Source organism: Urocitellus parryii, chromosome 14 (genome assembly GCF_045843805.1).
Source record: "Urocitellus parryii isolate mUroPar1 chromosome 14, mUroPar1.hap1, whole genome shotgun sequence".
Taxonomy (NCBI): domain Eukaryota; kingdom Metazoa; phylum Chordata; class Mammalia; order Rodentia; family Sciuridae; genus Urocitellus; species Urocitellus parryii.
The window spans coordinates 65,468,027-65,485,093 of record NC_135544.1 but is presented as its reverse complement, the minus strand read 5'-3'; the positions used below and the strand labels follow the sequence as shown (position 1 = coordinate 65,485,093).

The window sequence follows — 17,067 nt, the reverse complement described above, 5'->3', positions numbered from 1 at the left end:
CAAGGATGGAAAGGCTAGAAAGTTAGCTGAGGCTTTGGATCCCGGGTGTGAGATTCAGGTGTTGGTGAGTAGTTAGGATTTGGATTTCACTGGCTGAATGGAGTTACTGTGGCTTAAAGGCAAGGAGGAAAGACTAAATGATTGTTTCCTTCTTTAGTTATATTAATACAATACAAAGTGATGACTTTATGTCATGATTTTTGGAGGGAAAATGATGTGAGAATAGCAAAAAATATGAAGAAGCTAGTTCTACGAATTTTCGAGGAAAATGAGTGCCGAGAGCCAGGAAACACTGCATGGAACACAGCCTTTCATTTAAACTCTCAAATTCTGTCTCTTTTAAAATTTCCAATTTACATATATGCAAAAAATATTAGTGATATTTAAAAGATTATATCAGAAGCATATGGGAAAGAGTGTTTCCCATCTTAAAACCAATTGTGATTATGGTATTGATTTTTATGTCCCCTTTCCACAGCGTAAGTGTATGCAGCCCAAAGATTTTATTCCTAAAACACCAGAAAATGACAAAAGACTTCAAAGGAAATTTGAGAAGATGACTGAAGAGCTACAAAAGCAAAAGATGACCCCAGGTAGGCCCAGCCTCAGGCAACAGCCCTGGCCCTGGGTTCACTCCTGCCCTGTGGGCCCAGGGGCCACAAGTAAGACCTAGTGGCCTTAGCCTAGGAAGGAGCACAGAGCTGATGTGGGGCCTGCTGGGAGCCCAGCAGACGCCAGGGGCCAGCGGGGTCTCCATCGGTTTACCAGATTGGTGGGACCTTTGGGAGTGATCATAGAAGAAAAGCAACCTTGCTAAGCCTTGTTGAAACAGATTCCATTGGTTTGTCTTCTTATTGATATTAGTTCTTATCTGAAATAAGCAAACCTTAAATGCTGTGTCCTTCCGGAGTTGAGAACACCAGACCTGCTGCCAGGGGTGGCTGTGTTGAGCTTGTGAGCTGGGGTTCCTGGGAGCAGCTCTGGAACCTGGGTCTACACCACGTGTAGGAGCTCGGTTGCTTTCAGCTTTGCAGCCTCTTCATGGCCATGTGATTCCGAGGTATTTCCTCATCTTTAAGTGAGGACGCAGGGTCTGAGGTAGGTCTGCTGAGACCAGTGGGTGCTGTGCCCATCACAATGCCAGGGCATGGCCTGTGCAGTGCGGTGCCAGCCAACACTGCAGTGGCACCCATCTGTGCTGGTGAGATGCTGAAGGAGAAGGCTATGGGGCAGGATTCCTTAAAAGGAGTCACGTTGTGGAAATGCAAAGCTGTTTTCTTGAGCTTACATTTAATTTTTGTTGTCAGATAATGACTCATCGATGTATAGTCCCACAACTCAAATTAGTGACCACCACAGCACAATGGAGAAGAGATTACAAGACATGAAGGAGAGGAGGGAAAATCTTTCCCCTACATGTAAGTGGTCTTAGAAAATGAAACTTGGGCAGGCAGGTGAATAATTATGGTGGAAAGTTTTTAACCTGGATATTTTTAGCTTTTCCTGATTTCTAACACTTTGACCTATTTCAGTAAAGATCTTTTCATTGTTTTTTTCCCAGAAAGTCTTCGTTAAGAATTTTTATTGGGCATACAGTATCCTCCAGGTTTAAAATCCTCTGTAGTGTCTTGTAACATTTTCAACTAGTTGGGTAACAGCTGAGCACGTTCTAACAGAACCCTATAGCCAAGGGTGAAAGTTCCTCTTCCTCCAGTTCCGCCCTTCTGCAAGGGGATCTCTGTCAACTCCGTCTGTTTTTCCAGATCATCTTCACGCCATCACTTATCTGTGTGCACATGATAGAGGCTGGGTTTCTGCGTGGAGCTGTGATTTAGTCTTTACTGCAGTTGGATCATGGTATATACATTTTAATTCTCCCAAATTTTTTTATAACCCCACCTACATCTCTCACAAACACTTATTTTCCTGTGTACTTTGTGTATTTCTGAATATAAAGACGGGATTTAAAACTTGGATAGATTGAAATGACACTTCAAAACTGTGGGGCCTTTTACCCTACACCATTATTTACCATAATGCTCATTCTCCATGCTTGGAAAACTGGGTGGCACTAGCTTCTAAGTCTTTCAGTCTGGAGGTTGAACAACTGTATTTTTGTTAGTTCTCTTGGATTTTTAGTGAGGTTGAATGTCTTCATATGATTGACTTTTTTGATTTGCCAATTTTTTAATGTAATCAATAATTGCCTCTGAATTTTATGTTCATTTGCTTATTATTCTTATGTATGAGCTTTCCATAAGGTCAGACCTTTAACCTGTCTTACTGCACCTGTATCCAAGAGGTTGGTTTTAGCTACATGTAACACAGAAAGAAACAAACTGACTTGGGTTAGAATTGCATTACTCTGTCAAGTCAGAAGTAGGCCATTGGGCTTGACCTTCGGTGGTGTCCTAAGAGTTGAGGTTCCCACCTTCTGTTTTCCTTCCTTGGTGCCTTTCCATTCCAAGATCTAACTTCAGGCTAGTAAGCTCCAGCCACCTTCCCAGAGATGACCATCCATCCCACCCGATACTCCTGCCTGAGTCCGTGGGCGGGACTTAGCTGATGGCCGCTCCTGGCTATAGCCAGGACTGCAGTGCAGCCTGGGAGATGGTCAGGCTGTGTGAAGAGGGAGCTGAGAATGGACCTGGTGGAGCAAGCTGGGCATCCAGACTGCTGGGACGTGTGACCACCTACGTGAGCCAACCCGCCTTGGTCTTGACGTGTCAGTTACGTTGTGGAGTTGGTCCTGCCTCCTGAGTCTGGCGTGGTTTAAAACTCAACGTGGAGAACTTTCTCCAGGGTCACCTTCCTTCCCTGAATTTATTCTCTTTACAACTATTTTTAACTGGAGAATGAACTCGGGGGCACTCGACCACTGAGCCACGTCCCCAGCCCTGTTTTGTACTTTATTAGAGACGGTCTCACTGAGTTGCTTAGCGCCTCGCATTTGCTGAGGCTGGCTTTGTACTCATGATACCCTGCCTCAGTTTCCCAAGCTGCTTAGATTTACAGGCCTGCGCCACCGCACCTGGCTAGATTACTCTGTTTGCATTTTTGTTTGATCAAAGTGTTCACAGAAAAGTATCCTCAGGGTCTCTTTAAAAGACGTCTTTGGGTATAGACCTGAACATGCCTTTGGCTTCTCATCTGTCGCAGTGCGCAGGTGACATACAGGCTACCTTTATTACGTCATTCTTGTTTTGACCAAAACCTCCAGGGCTTCTCGACCCCAGCGCTGCTGGTATTATGGGGTGGGTAATTCTGTTGTGGGACTGTCCTGTGCATGGTGGCATGCCCAGCAACCTTGGCCTCTGGTCACATCCTTCCTGCAGATACTGAAGATCTGCTGGGAGCTCCAAGCTCCCAGTGAGAGCTATGGCTCTGGTAGGGAAGTAGCCGCAGTGAGCTTCCTGCTGACAGGGCCGAGGTCCTCAAGTAGGAAAACGGAGCCTCTGCCTCCCCTTGTTGGGACTGATTAGCTTCAGCAAGTTGAGCTTGTTTTCCTTTAAAGATTTCAGCTGAGCTTTGTGGGGTTTTGAGGTTTTGTTGCTGTGCTGGGGCTCGAACCCAGGGCCTCAGACATGCTAAGCAAAGCCCTGACTGAGCTATGTCCCCAGCCCCTTCTGGTCTTTGATTCTGTGTGATTTAATGCTTTTTAAATAATATGACTGCCTCAGATTATTCACGATTCCTGTCTGAGAGTTTTGACTGGGGATTTTTGTGCTTCCTGTTTGTATTCAGTCGGAGTGGTGGGTCTGAGGAGCAAGTTGGTGTGCGTGTGGCATACACGAATCCATCCCAACTTTGTCTTATCTGCTAGAAAATACTGAAGTTGAAAATACTGAAGCCGAGAATGTTTCCTTTTGTTGACAGCTTCCCAGATGACTGAGCAGTCCCATGAGAATCGAGGTAACCCTGCGTCTGCATGTGAAGCGACTTTGAACATTTCACCTGATATTTTGTGTTCAGGTAAAATTATTTTCTTTGTGATATTTGAGATTTAGAAATAACTTTCTCGCTTCGTTTCTTATAGTTCCGTTGAGTAGAACATCTAGGTATAACTAGAACTCATAAATTTCACCCCCAAATTTGGTATTGGAATAAATTAAGACCTGAGAAATGCATAAGTTAAATCTCCTTTTTGGGTTCCTGTGGGTTTTCTCTTATGCATTTGTTTCCTTGCTACAGAATCAATTGCTCATCTTTAAAACTTGTATGAACTGACCTGCACACTGTTTAAATAGGCCCGAACAGTCAGCAGAGTTGCTCCTCGTGCTGTTCAGTGAACATGTGGGGTGTGTTGAGTGGGGTCAGCGGGTGTGTGTGTGTGTTATTCTAACGGGGCCTTGGTTCACTGGGGATGACGGGTTTTCAGGGCTGCGACTTCTCTGGTTGCATGGGTTTCCTAGATTTCTCATCCATCCCACAAGAGGGCCTGAACGATGGCAGTCAAGGACTGCTAATGTCTGAGAGGTTCCGGGGCCGCCTCATGGAGGCTGCAGCAGTGGCAAGGCCCAGGTGTTGAGCCGTTGGGAGGTTCGGGCCCCTTCCCCTGCCTGGTCGCTCCCTGTCATCCCTTCTGTGTTGGCTGAGGTCATTTGCCCAGTTACCTAAAGTGCCCTTTTTGTACCCCTGGTTTCCCACGGGTTGGAAATGGAGGGTGGAGGCAGGGATCGCGGGTTACCGCTCATGGACGCTGCTCTGCCCAACTTCCTGCTGCATCGGGTCCAGGCTCCCGTCAGCCCTGTGAGTTAGGGCACACCCACCCTGCTGGAGGGGACCAGCATGCAGGGAGGCCAAGCAGCTTGTGCAGGGTCCCCGGTTTGTGAGGGGCAAACCCAGGCTTCTGACTTGAGGAGTCGGACTCAGAATGCGTTCTCTGGACGACCATCATGTTGCAAGTTGGCATTTTGGAAAGTGACGAGCGTATGCACCTCCACAGGCCAGTCAGTGACTTATATTTCCAGCTTCTTCCCCAAAGACAGGTTGACCTAGGCATAGCATGGCCCTGCCCTACAGACTCTAGGAAAGTTCTTCCTTTGGTTCTTCCTCTGGGGGTTGGGGTGGGCATTAAAGATTGATCCTAGGGGTGCTCTACCATTTTTTTTCTTTTAACTTTGAGATAAGGTCACACGGTTGCTGAGACTGGCCTCAAACTTGTCATACTCCTGCCTCAGCCTCCTGAGTTGCTAGATAATAAGTGTATGCTACTACACCCAACATTGAACTTGGTTTTTAAAAGTAGAGGTGGAGTGATCTCGGAAAGTTACAGCAACCTATGTTGCTTCCAGACTGTGTAGCCAAAGTGGGGGCCTCCAGCCAGCCAGCAGGCTGTGTCCACAGCGGAGCCAGGCCTGGGCTAGACACGGCTGTCCTAGCAGTCTGTGTCATGGTGAGCAGGACAGTCACCATGGCAGGTGTGGTGCACGTAGGTGCCACAGGAGAACCTGGCTGACTAGCCTAGACCTGGCTGCTGCTCAAGGGAGTTTGGGAGGATGGATCCTACCCAGAGGGTCCGAGTCGAGGGAGATGGGGAGGAGTGTGGAAGGGTGCAGAGTGTGCAGGTGGTGTGCAGCAGCCCAGCCTTGCTCTCGGGGAAACGGCCCCTGGTCTCACCTTTGAGTATAAAGATATAAGGCCTTCACTGGAGGCAGGAAGGCCGAGGCAAGCTGTGGTGATTGGGGCACTGTTTCCTGGGACTGGCACACGACCTAGTCTGAGTGACCCAGGACACTCTACCGCTGAGCCACCTCCCCGGCCCTTTTGACTCTTTTAGACTGAGTTGCTGAGGCTGGCCTTGAACTTATAGTCCTTCTGCCCTGGCCTCAGAGCTGCTGGGATTACAGGTGTGCACCGCCACACCTAGCTGAACTGTGTAATGGGGGAGACCAACCTCGCTCGTGACCCTGCTGGGCAATGTGGCTTCAGTCACCCATGCTGCTAGACTGCCCTGCTCTTCTAGGGTTCGAGTGGCTGTGTCTTCATGCCCAGGCGTGTCTTCCTACAGCCCCGTGGGTGAAGCTACCTGTTCCTTTGTAATATAACCCCTTGCCCTCTTCAGGATAGAATGTTCCATGGAAGTGCCTTGTGTGTGTCCCCTACTCTTACTGTGCCCTCGGGTGTGGCCTACCCAGATGTCAGTCAACCTGCTGACAGTGGACATCATGAAGGTAGATTCAGCCCCCTGAAACCTGACCTCTTGCCTCATTTGAACAGCTTCTCAAGAGAGCGTGTGCTCTCTCTTTGGACCCTTAAGGTCAGAGGAGCCGTCACAGCGACCCCAAAGAAAATATTTGCCTCCTGTGTGGTTATTTTGCGCATCCAGTTAGCCCAGTTTACCTGGAGTGACCCCTGAGCCTTTTAGTGGCGAACAGAAACCCAGCAGTATAATATTTAAACCATTTTTTAAAAGTTAGGTCTTTCTGTTTTTCAGACGACTTCTTTGCTGGTGGCTCACGCTCACCTTTGGATGCTTTCCATGGAGAATCGAGATGTAGAAACCAGGGAAGCCAATCGGGAAGGACTAGTAATGAAACTAGAAGTGATACGTGCACGTCCTCGTGTGTGTTAGAAACAGACAGCACTTGTTCACCAGCTCTGTCTGGTCGCCTCTGTCCCTCAAGCCCTCAGAGATCCGCGAGTCCTCTTTCGGAGGAGGAGAGGAGTTGGCAGAAAGACGCTGTAGGAGAAGCAGTCGCCCCCGACGGGAGGCCAGCCCAGGGTGTGTCTGGGGACCGCTCCACAGCGCCTGCTTCCACGGTGTTGGTGCACTCACGGCCCTGGAGCGCCTCCCCAAGGCGGGAGAGGGCATCCGTGGGCTTGGGCTCACCTCCAGAAGAGCAGGTGAAGAAAAGGAGACTCAGCCGAAAGCCTGCCACGCCCAGGTCGCAGCTCAGGTTGGAGCGTGGCCTGCTGCTAGCCGCCAGGCCTGCCCCCGCCACTCCTGATGGTGGGGAGTCCTACGAGGACTATTTCTCACCTGAAAACCTGAGGGAAAGGGGTTCGGAGCAGTCTGTCTCCGGATCTCCACTGCCAAGCCCTGCGCAGCTCGGCTGCAGGAGTCTTTTTAAGAGGAGGGCAAGGAGTTTAATAGAAATGGCTGATTTTTCCTGCATTGGTGAAAGCCCCAGATCGGTCCCTGTGACTCAGCTGACAGCAAAAACTTGCTCCCAACTTCAGAAGCCTGAAAAATGCGAAGAGAACCCGGATTCCAGTCGCACAGCTGCCGGGCAGACGCCTGCCGCCGAGGACGGCCAGGGGGGCGCGGGGCAGGCCGCAGACGCTCGCCCACGTGGAAGCCCCGCGCCACCAGAAGAACGCGAGGGCGACTTGTGTCCCCCTGAGCGAAGCGGGGAGGACGTGAGAGGGTCCCTTTGTGTACAAAGCAGGCAGGAAAGAGGCTCCCCCTCCTCAGTGCTGGACCCTGCCAACGCCGGGTGCTTCACCTCCAAACTGAATTTTGAAGCTGATTATAATGTGGAGAAATCTACAGAAGAGAAGGAAAACCTGCCCACGGCATATAGCGCAAGTATGTGCATCTTTTTAATATTATGAAAGTCTGTAACATGTGTCCATACTTAAAACCTACCGCATTCTTCATAATTTAAACCGTTCTTCTGACTTTAAAGAAGTGATAAATCTTAGGGGTGCTTGCTTGCCCTGTGGACTCGTCGGCCAGCTCTTGTTAATACGCTTCCCCAAGCTTTCTCCCTGGTACAGGTGAAAGGGACAGGAGTCCTGGCGGGAGCAGTTGGCCGGGCAGCACTTGTCCTGCCCTTTGTGGGCTCCCTGTGGCACACCAGGACTTTAAAATCTGGGCTCGCTCCCGGCGGCTGTTCATATAGCAGGAAATTAAGATGGCATGAGCTGGTGATTCTGTCAAGGAAGGAGGTGTGAAAGGGGCAACTTGGAAACATCAGCCTTTATTTTTGAAGCAGGTTTGGGTGATGTTAACTTTATTCCTGTCTGTACTCTAATTGTAACTATTATGATGACTTATTTATTGAGCAGCAGAATAGACTATGTAGAGCGTCAGCGAATGCAGAAGTAGTAATGATAAACATTTGGCACTTCATTGAAAATTCTTGGCTCTGACCATCCTTACCTAAAGATTTGGGTAAAACCTGAATAAGACTCGGTTGACTCCAAGTTGTTTCTCTAGTGTCCAGTGGTTTTAACCACCATTTTCAAGAGGGAGAAGTCACCAGGAGTGAAGTCACCAGAAGTGTTGCATATCTTCTCCTGGATTATAAGTTCTCCAGAATTGTCTCACTAAAAATATTAATATAATTTTCTATATTTTAACCCTGATATTTCTTAACATGTCAAATTGTAGCTTGAGCTTAGTGTTTTCAAGTTGTAGACCCGTGTTGCCTCTAAAGTGGGTAGTTCGCAGTGGGCTGTTCCGGTGGTCAGAACACCATGCTCCCCAGCCTGTGCTCTTACTCTGTTTTCACCTAGTGTATTTTTAAGGTTTTGAATAGCTTTTAGTGACAGGCACACAGGAATTACATGGATGAACACTGATTCCAGACAGTGTCGCCCCTTAAATCCCAGTGTCGATGAGAGTAGAGCAGTCCTTGGGACTGACGTGGCTCTTGTCCCAGGGCTGAGCCGGGGTGTCCCCAGCCCTGAGTGGGAGAGGACGAGGGGCCAGGGCTGGTTGCCTCCCTAGGACTTGGAGACGTTAGACTGTGAGGGTGGGTGTGGGCCATCACACGGGTGTGCAGGCAGCTCCTGTGTCCTTGTCTGACTCGGATGGGAACCGTGTGTGTGCCTGGTGTAGGGCATCTTCTGGAGCCTTGTGCCTCTCTTCATTCACATCATCCCCACGAGACAGAAATCATCAGATCCTAGGGCCAGAAGAGACTTCCATGCTGTGTAGCCCGGTCGACCCTCTTGCTTGGATAATGGAGACTCATTGAAGTATCTGCTGTCGGCCACTGGGTCTCTGGTGAACCGCCTCTTGGGGGAACCTACCACTGCAAAACCTTGAAGCCCTCAGTTACATGGACTCACGCTCCTGCCGCACCGTAGCTGTGAGCAGGAGACGGCCCCCTTCAGACGAGGCCTCTCCAGACCTTCCAGGCTGAAATAGTCTTTTCAGTTCACTTGTGCTTTTTGCTGTTTTCAACGTCTCATGTGTGGAAAGGTTTCAAGAGCAAGTTACAAAGACTCAGTGATAAATAAGACTTAATTGTGTTTAAGATGTTGACTTCGTTTCCATGTTTTAACTTATAGGCAATGCACGTGTTTGTTCACATTGTAGTAAAGGTGTTGGGTGAGGTGGCAGCTCTCGGGTGGCACAGGTCACCAGTGCAGAGGTGGAAAAGGGCCAGTGGCTGTTACTGGCATCATTTTGATCCAAATCCAAGGTGACAGCCAACATGAACATCCTAAGGCAGTTTGCAGGAGCAGGGTGGCCAGAGCAGCCACGAGCCCTTGAGCTGGAGCAGGGGATGGCCTGCGTCCCCAGGAAGAGCAGCAGTTTTAATTGGCTTTTCAGTGTGATGAAGTCCCTTGGGTGCTTGGAGCACAAGAGTAGTCAAATGTGATGTTTTAAGTGGACCCTGGATGTTTTGGGGAGCAGACTGGCTTACACCTATTGCTGGAGGCAATCACTGTTGACCTTGTCCTTCAGGCAGACACCTGAGTGTGCAGAGGGACAAACATTAACGGTTTGCTTGTGCATATGTAGAATTATCCTGTTGCCTTGAAATTTGTTGCCTTTTTAAAGTTAAAATGCCATATTTCCATGATGGTATTGATATGCTTCATTTTTTTTTATTAATCTATATCAAGGGTCAGTAATTTTCTGTAATCAGTAAATATTTGGGGGTTTGTGGGCCAAGTCAAGGCTTGTAGGTACTTGGGCAGATAAGACATTTTCAGTTTTAATGAAACAAGCAGTAGGTTTTTTATAATGTAGGGCTATTGAGAATACAACTCTTTAGGTGGGGAGAATAATATTGAGGCTCAAATTGAGTTTTCCTGTCACAAATTACTAAGTGTTCATTAAGGCTGATGTGTAATAAGACATCTTAATAAGATTTTCCCTATTTCACCTGGGAAAAGGCCTTTGCATAATAGGTTTTGTCAAATTCTGATACCAGTCCAGGAGCGAATGATTTTCATGGTGCATGTTTGCTGCTGAGAAAGTTTCATGAAATTTGAGACTGCCCCTTTCTGTGCCTTTCAGAATGTCCTTGCAATACAGATTAGTCAGTTGGAAGTTAGAAGGCAGCTCAGCTGTGCTGGTGGAGGGATTTTTGAAGTGAGAACATCTTTGCTCCTGCATCAGGTCTGGAGAACACTGCTGTAGCTCAAGGAAAATGTCTACAGCAAATTCAGATAGGCATGGAGAGTCCACGAGATGAGGTTTCGGTACGCTGCTGAAGCTGGCCTGGAACTCATGGTCCTCCCGCCTCAGCCTCCTGGGTAGCTGGGGTGACAGGTGTGCACCACTGTGTCCCTGAGGGCCAAGATGGGAAGGCTGCAGAGAAATGTCCCTCCTGCCCGAGGTGCTGACCACGGCCTTTCAGCCACCTGACATTGGTTTGAACTTCGAGCTGGGCTCCTACTTGCCTCACTGATGAAGGGGGCAGAAGGGTGCTGTGTGGCCGTCCGCAGAAGCGAGTCCCCGCAGAAGCGAGTCCTTTTCACACCGCACCCCACTCCTGCCCCCTGGTTTGATGCAGCTTTCTCCTGTGCTGTGTGATGGGAATTTACGTGTCAGCATTTTGTACACGTGGGCTATCTGAGCAACCCGGCGAGTGCAGCTGCCAGATTCTTTTTCATAGCTAGTAGTCGTGAGCTGTTGGAGGTTGATGGTTAACCACTCTTCTAGCTGTCTACCAGGTCTTAATGAAGCAAGTTTCAGACAAAGTGACTCGGGTATCTGTTGACAGGCAGAGGAATCGGTCCACCAGAGGGCAGATGTGCTGAAGCCCCAGTCTGTCCCTGCTTGACTGTCCGTACTTTATCTGAAAGGTTGACCAGTATTCTTGGCACACGTGTCTGATCTTTTCAGCTACCAGGTATCTTCAGTTAGATGCTTAGGATGCCATTGAGGGATGCCAGCTGTAGCTCACTCTGGATTTCCAGGCTCTGTGTGAGCAGGGTTCGCCCCGGAACATTTAAACCGATCCATCCATTTTTGGAAGCCCTTGAATTTTACCAGTCAAACTTTGACATCTACTGTGCTGATGAACCAGCTAGTGATGTCACCAAGTTCAGCTCACTTGTCACACCCCTGTGGCAGTTAACAAAGCCTGCAGTGTTGGCCTGAAGGACTCGAAGCTGGCTTGGAGTATGGTCTGCTAGTGTTGTGGCTGATGCTTCTGGAGTGGTCTGGTGGCCTGTGCTGCTGATGTCACGAGATGCTTCACCTTGCTGGTCCGGTCTGTGACGGATGTGGTGCTGCCTGTACTGACTTCAGGTGGGCGTGGCCCCTGCCTGCATCTCTGCCTGGAAAGGACCATGGGGTGGCACCCTGGCTCTGAAGGAGTGCCTGCCTAGAGGAGGTCAGTAGGGCTCAAGTTGAGGTTTATTTACATCACGACTGAGAACTAGCGGCAGAAATGCTACAGTCATTGTGGAGGGCATGTATGTATAGAATGCGCATAATCCCAAGGCAGAGAATCGCATCTTTACATTGGATCTGCACCACTGGGCAAGCTTGAGAATCCTGGTGTTTTTTAGTCATTAAAATCATCAATGTACACCTTCTTAAAAATTTAGTTAAGGTATTTTGTATGTGTCTTGAGAACTAGTCCATCCACTCATAGGCATGTAGGTGTTCCTATCTGATAGTCTGTACATTTCAGTATTTCTTCATTCAGGAGGAAGTGAGGATTATTGTAGCAAATAAGTGTACATGAATTCCTTAAATATTTTAAATTGAAGAGTAACTATTGCACTTCTGGATGATTCAGATCATCTAAGTATGGCAAGGAGAGCATTTCTCGGCCCTCTTCCCCACAGTCTGCCCCACTCCATGGGGCCTTAAGCTGCAGGCAGTCTGAACAGCTCAGCATGGGTGTCAGCTAAAACAGGAAGGTTGGCTATGAGGCAGGCAGGCTGCAATCCTTTAACCGACTGGTTACGTGTTTTCGTCAGTCAGATGTTTGCATCTATTATGTGCAGGGTGTTCAGACAGATGCAGGTAATGTTAATACGGAGCTCACCTCCCTTGGGAGGTTAGGCAAATAGGAAAGACAGTCAAGCCACTGAATGCCAGGGAATTCAGAAGGTGCAGAAAACTCCCGATGGGAAAATTATGTAGTGTTAAAATATGGGTTTATGTAAGTTAGTTTTAACTGTCTGAATGGAAGTTTCTGCTTTATAATTACCTCAATCTATTGTAGACCATGATTAGATCATCCCTACCCCCCCCCCCGGAAAGTTAAAGTGAACTTGATTGTAACGGCTGAGAGCACAGTCCCAGATGAGGCTGTTAATAAACTGCACATATCCCAGTGGTGGGAAGTGTCTGTCCTGTCTTAAGGTTTTTTCCCCACAGTTTTAAGCTTTTTGCATTCTTAAATTCATTATTCATATCTTGGACTCAAATATTCCCATTTAAAAGTTCCCATTAGGATAATATTTAGATGGTATTATGCTTATTTGCATGTTAAAATCACAGGTTCTTAAATTGCCTTCAGAAGCCTTTTTGGCCCTTGAATTCTGCATGGTGCTCCTACACGTGACTCATTTGTCAGATACACCAGTGTCCTTCACCTGCCTGCTATCCTGGAGTAGGAAGAGGGATGTGCAGAAGGCAGACCTTGGAAAGGAGAGCTCATTTGTTTCCAGGCAGACCTTCAACACGGGCTGCTCTCCTCTTTCTCAGCACCCTCTTCCCCTCTCCCTCCTTCCCCGGGACTTGATTCACTACTGTCCTCATGCTGCCTTAGCCTGGTCCTGCCTCAGCAGGGATCCCATCCCACGTTCCCCCAGTATCAACTCTTTCTTAACCTCGCTTACATGCGTTGAGAGGCGGAGATGGTGATGCACGCTGAGAGGTGAATGACCCTTGGCTAGCTTTCCTTGGTGTAACTGTGATATTATACAAACTTCTAAATGGTGAAGCTTCAGATAATACAGCATGACAAATTCGGCAGTGATGAAGTTCTTTTATCTCTGAATTTGGTTATTCTGTGAAAACTTAGACCTGAATCACTGGAAAGAAGCTAGCATGAGGAGTGGGGTTTGATAAGGAGATGCTGTGCACTGAACTGTGACCCCTGAAAATTCTTGTGTTGGAGCCTTGCCCCTGAATGTGCTGACATTTGGAGTCTGGACTTTGGGATAGGATCGGCTTAGAGGAGGTCATGAGGCTGGGCCGTCATGGTGCCGAACTGCCTTTAAAGGATGAGAGACCCCTGAGGCTTGCTCTTCTGAGCCCGGTGGAGGCGGCTTCTGCAAGCCAGGGAGAGAACCTGCACCAGAACCTGTCACGTCACTCGGATCTCAGTCTCCAGGACTGAGAAAATCCATTTGTTGCTCAGGCCACTTGGTCTGTGGTGTGGGGTCACAGCAGCCTAAGCTGATGAAGATGTCCATCAAACCAGGCTGTGATGGAGGAAGAGGGATGAGGGTGAGACCGTGGGCATGACGCACTACAGTTCCTGAGACTGTCAAAATAGATGTCCAGTAACTCATTGGATATATCCATTCATACCCTACCTGGGATTTCTGGACAAGGGACAGAATCGGGACTCTCCGTAAGGCCCACTTTAAGGGGGCAAAGGGTGAGTGTTGAAGTCATCTAGGGAAGAAGCCTGTGAACGACCCATGACACAGGAGCACTCGGGAGAAGCAGGTGGGAACCAGAGATGGCAGGTAGACCTGCCTCTGGATCTGCAGCAGGTGGACACTGAGCCACCGTGCACACTCAGCTGCTTTCGGCTTCCTGATTAAAATCTACAGAGAAGACTTCAGTAAATCGCTGGTGAATGGGCAGAATGTTGGAAATGTAAGTCTTTTACTTCCATCATTTTGTGACTGCAAGACCTGTGGAATTGTGAAAATGCACCGTGATTGTTGGTCTTGATGTTGAGGTGGTTCTGATGCTCTGCCTAGAGCTTTCTGCCTGCAGAATGCTTTGCCACCTGTCTCTGTTAGGCAAGAACCGAGGCAAGTACTGAAGCACGTGGCTGCTGACCTTTTTTCAGTATACTAGGAAGCTGCAGACTTGCGTGTGATTCAGTATTGAGAGACTTCATCCCTAAATTATCCTTAGTCCTGTTTAATTTTGATATACTCTTCCTTTCAATATATTTTAAAATGAAAATGCATAGTGGTTACAATTAACACTGATTCTAATCTTCTAGTTGTTTTTAGTCTTAGACCTTAAAGATGAAGGGCAGGTTCATCCAGGTTCCACCATAGGGCTTAGGAGTTCTCAGCACTTAAACAAGACTACTGAAAGTCACAGGAGTGAACAGCAGTAAGAAACTCGGCTAGATCTTGGCACAAACTGCATGACATCCTCCCACACAGCCTCTCGCCTCCTGCTCTCTTCCATTGCTTGCTTGGCTGGCTGAGGTCCTAGTTTATGGGATAGTCACCTGGCGCTGAGCAGGGCTTGGGAAGACTGGACACTAGACTGCAGGGGACAGGGCATCACAGTGGCTGCCATTTCCAGAGGGACCAAGTGTAGGAGTTCATAGGCAGAGAATGTTGGTTTCTTGACTCAGAACCTGACCCTGAGATGTATTGGGACCAGGGTCGCGGATGACAACGAGTCTGGATTCAGGAAAATGCCTCACCATTGTTGTCCTGTGTTTTTTGAACTGTTTTTGAAGTTTTCAGATCAGACTCTCCACTTAGTTGTACTTTGTTATATCATGGTGTCCTGTCTGTAGACTTTCTTAAGCAATGTGAACTTTGGGAGTGGTGACATTATTTTTTGCATCGTGTATTTCCTTTCCTGTTGGTTGGGACAGTGTCTCATGCGTTTGCATCTCCAGAGGGAGCCTCTCGTCTTTGGTGTTTGTCGATGAGCACGTCAGTGAATGAGTGGGGTGTGCAGTTAGGCTGACCGTTGCCTGACTAGGGCTGAGACCGTGGCCCCTGCAAGTGCCGGCGTATCAGGACTGCATGATGGCCCTTGTTATATCCTCAAAAAATCCAACTTTAGTTCACCAAGTGGGCGACTTGGGGTGCAGAGAGGATGGAGCGCCACATAGGGCATCAGCAGGAAGCAGGTGCACCCCAACATAGCTCTCTTCATCATGGGTTTTGGGGGAGTCCACTCAGTACAGCACCTAACGGAACCACAGTGCACTCGCTGGTGTGTCTTCATGGCAAGATGTTGGCCTAAGACGGGAATCTTGGGGGAGCGTACCCAACTGTCATCTGCAGATTGAAATCTGGAGCTTTGCACTGTAGACTGTAGTGGAGAAACTCGCCCCAATGCTGAGATCACTTCCAGCCTCTCACCTAGAACCACCTTCTCCAAGGAGCTGCGTTTTGGTGATTGTGGTGCTACATTGCACATGTAAACGTCCCAAGCAATTCACTTAACTGGACAGTCGGGGACAACTCTGCCCATGTGGTTACAGTGTAGCATCACATTTGTCCCTTTGATAATGCAAGACAGGGTATGCATATGTATGCCTTGGACTTTTGGACTCCTGGACTCCTGTCAGGGACAGGAATTTTCAAAGAGCAAGACATGCATGCTGACGTAGAGGCCCACAGGTTCCCGTCACCACTGAACACAGTAAAAGGGACTCCTCGTTGTTTTGCTGACATTGCTTCAGTATTCATTCCACCTACACTCTAACCTTTGGTCCACTTGGGTTTTAGGTGCCACAAGGAAGGCTGCTCCGGATGGCTCTCAAGAAGGCTTTCAGGACTGCGTCCAGCCTCCTGAGGAATCGAAGGAAGGCGGGAAAGGCCAAAAGGTCAGTGTGACATTGTAATGTTCCACCTTGCATGGAGGAAACGAGTCGGCAACTTATGTTCTCTTAAAAAGTTGACTGTGGGTGAATGTCGGAGAGATCTGGATCTGACAGCTGGGGTCTCACTTGGGACAAGCTGGCCCTGTCACTCTGCCAGCAAGTTCCCTGCTGGCAGAGAAGCCTGGAGGTCTCTGGGGCCTGATGGGCTGTGCCCAGGTTAGTTGCCCTTTTGTAGCTTCAGCAAGTGTTTCCTGGACAGGGAGAGAACCCAGACGGCTTTGACCTACGACTCTCAGCCTCGTTTGTATGAGGCCCAGGAGGAATCAGAGAAACTTGAGTTAGAGCTACAGGGGGACCACAGAGCACTGAATGCCAAGACCAGCTTTGCTTCAGCCGGAGAGTTTCAGAAGTGCAAGTCTAGAGAGCGGTGCAGAGATGAGTGGTCACGGTTTATCATGCTGCAGGTGATTGGGAAGGAGGAGACCTGTGTTTAACGTGCAGTTCTAGGTGTGAAAGCTACAACTTCCTGGTACTTTGAGATCTAATGTGGAGTGGGGAGAGGCATTATGTCAGCATCTTAGGTTGTGACCAGCCGACAAAAGCACTGTCCGGTTTCCTTGTATTAGGTCCTCTGCAGAACCGCACAGGGATTGGACTAGTGAATTCAAGACAAGTTTCTGACCTATGGCTCACAGGCCTCGAGGGTCCTTGGTATCTCAGTTATTCCCTTTTGACCTGCGGAAATGGAGGTCTTCTCTGCTTGTTTTTGTTCCCTGTTAGATTTCAAGTTAATTTATGTTAAGCTGAAATTTGAGACTTTTTAACTCAGTCATGTTTTTATGTGGAACTATATATTAAGGGATTAGATTTTATCAAGCACCAAACTTGGTTTTTTTCATTAAAAAACAAAAATAAACCTTGTAGTTGAATTTTAACATTAAGAAAAGTAAGTTCATGACCAGCTCTTCCATCAGCTAATTCCTGGAGGACCTGCATGTACTGCAGTGGAGGGGGCTGGCCCTAGGGTATGGGGTGGCCTCTTACGTTGGTACCACTGGTTACCTGTGGTGATTCCTGCTTCTTCGCAGGTTGAAATAACATTAGAGAAGCACAGCGAGGCAAGCATATAAAGCAGGGTTGACTTAAAAAGGGGTAA

General features: G+C 48.3%; 1 protein-coding gene across 2 annotated transcripts in view; it reads left to right on the top strand.

Moving 5' to 3' along the window:
- The window catches only part of Mcph1 (microcephalin 1), a 191,138-nt gene that overhangs the window by 25,002 nt on the left and 149,069 nt on the right, over nt 1-17,067 (top strand). For both annotated transcript variants that reach the window (XM_077792557.1, XM_077792558.1), the window contains 5 exons: nt 479-593; nt 1,308-1,418; nt 3,877-3,972; nt 6,437-7,531; nt 15,817-15,914. In XM_077792557.1, coding sequence (XP_077648683.1) covers nt 479-593; nt 1,308-1,418; nt 3,877-3,972; nt 6,437-7,531; nt 15,817-15,914 — 1,515 coding nt within the window. The remainder of the gene's footprint in view (nt 1-478; nt 594-1,307; nt 1,419-3,876; nt 3,973-6,436; nt 7,532-15,816; nt 15,915-17,067) is intronic.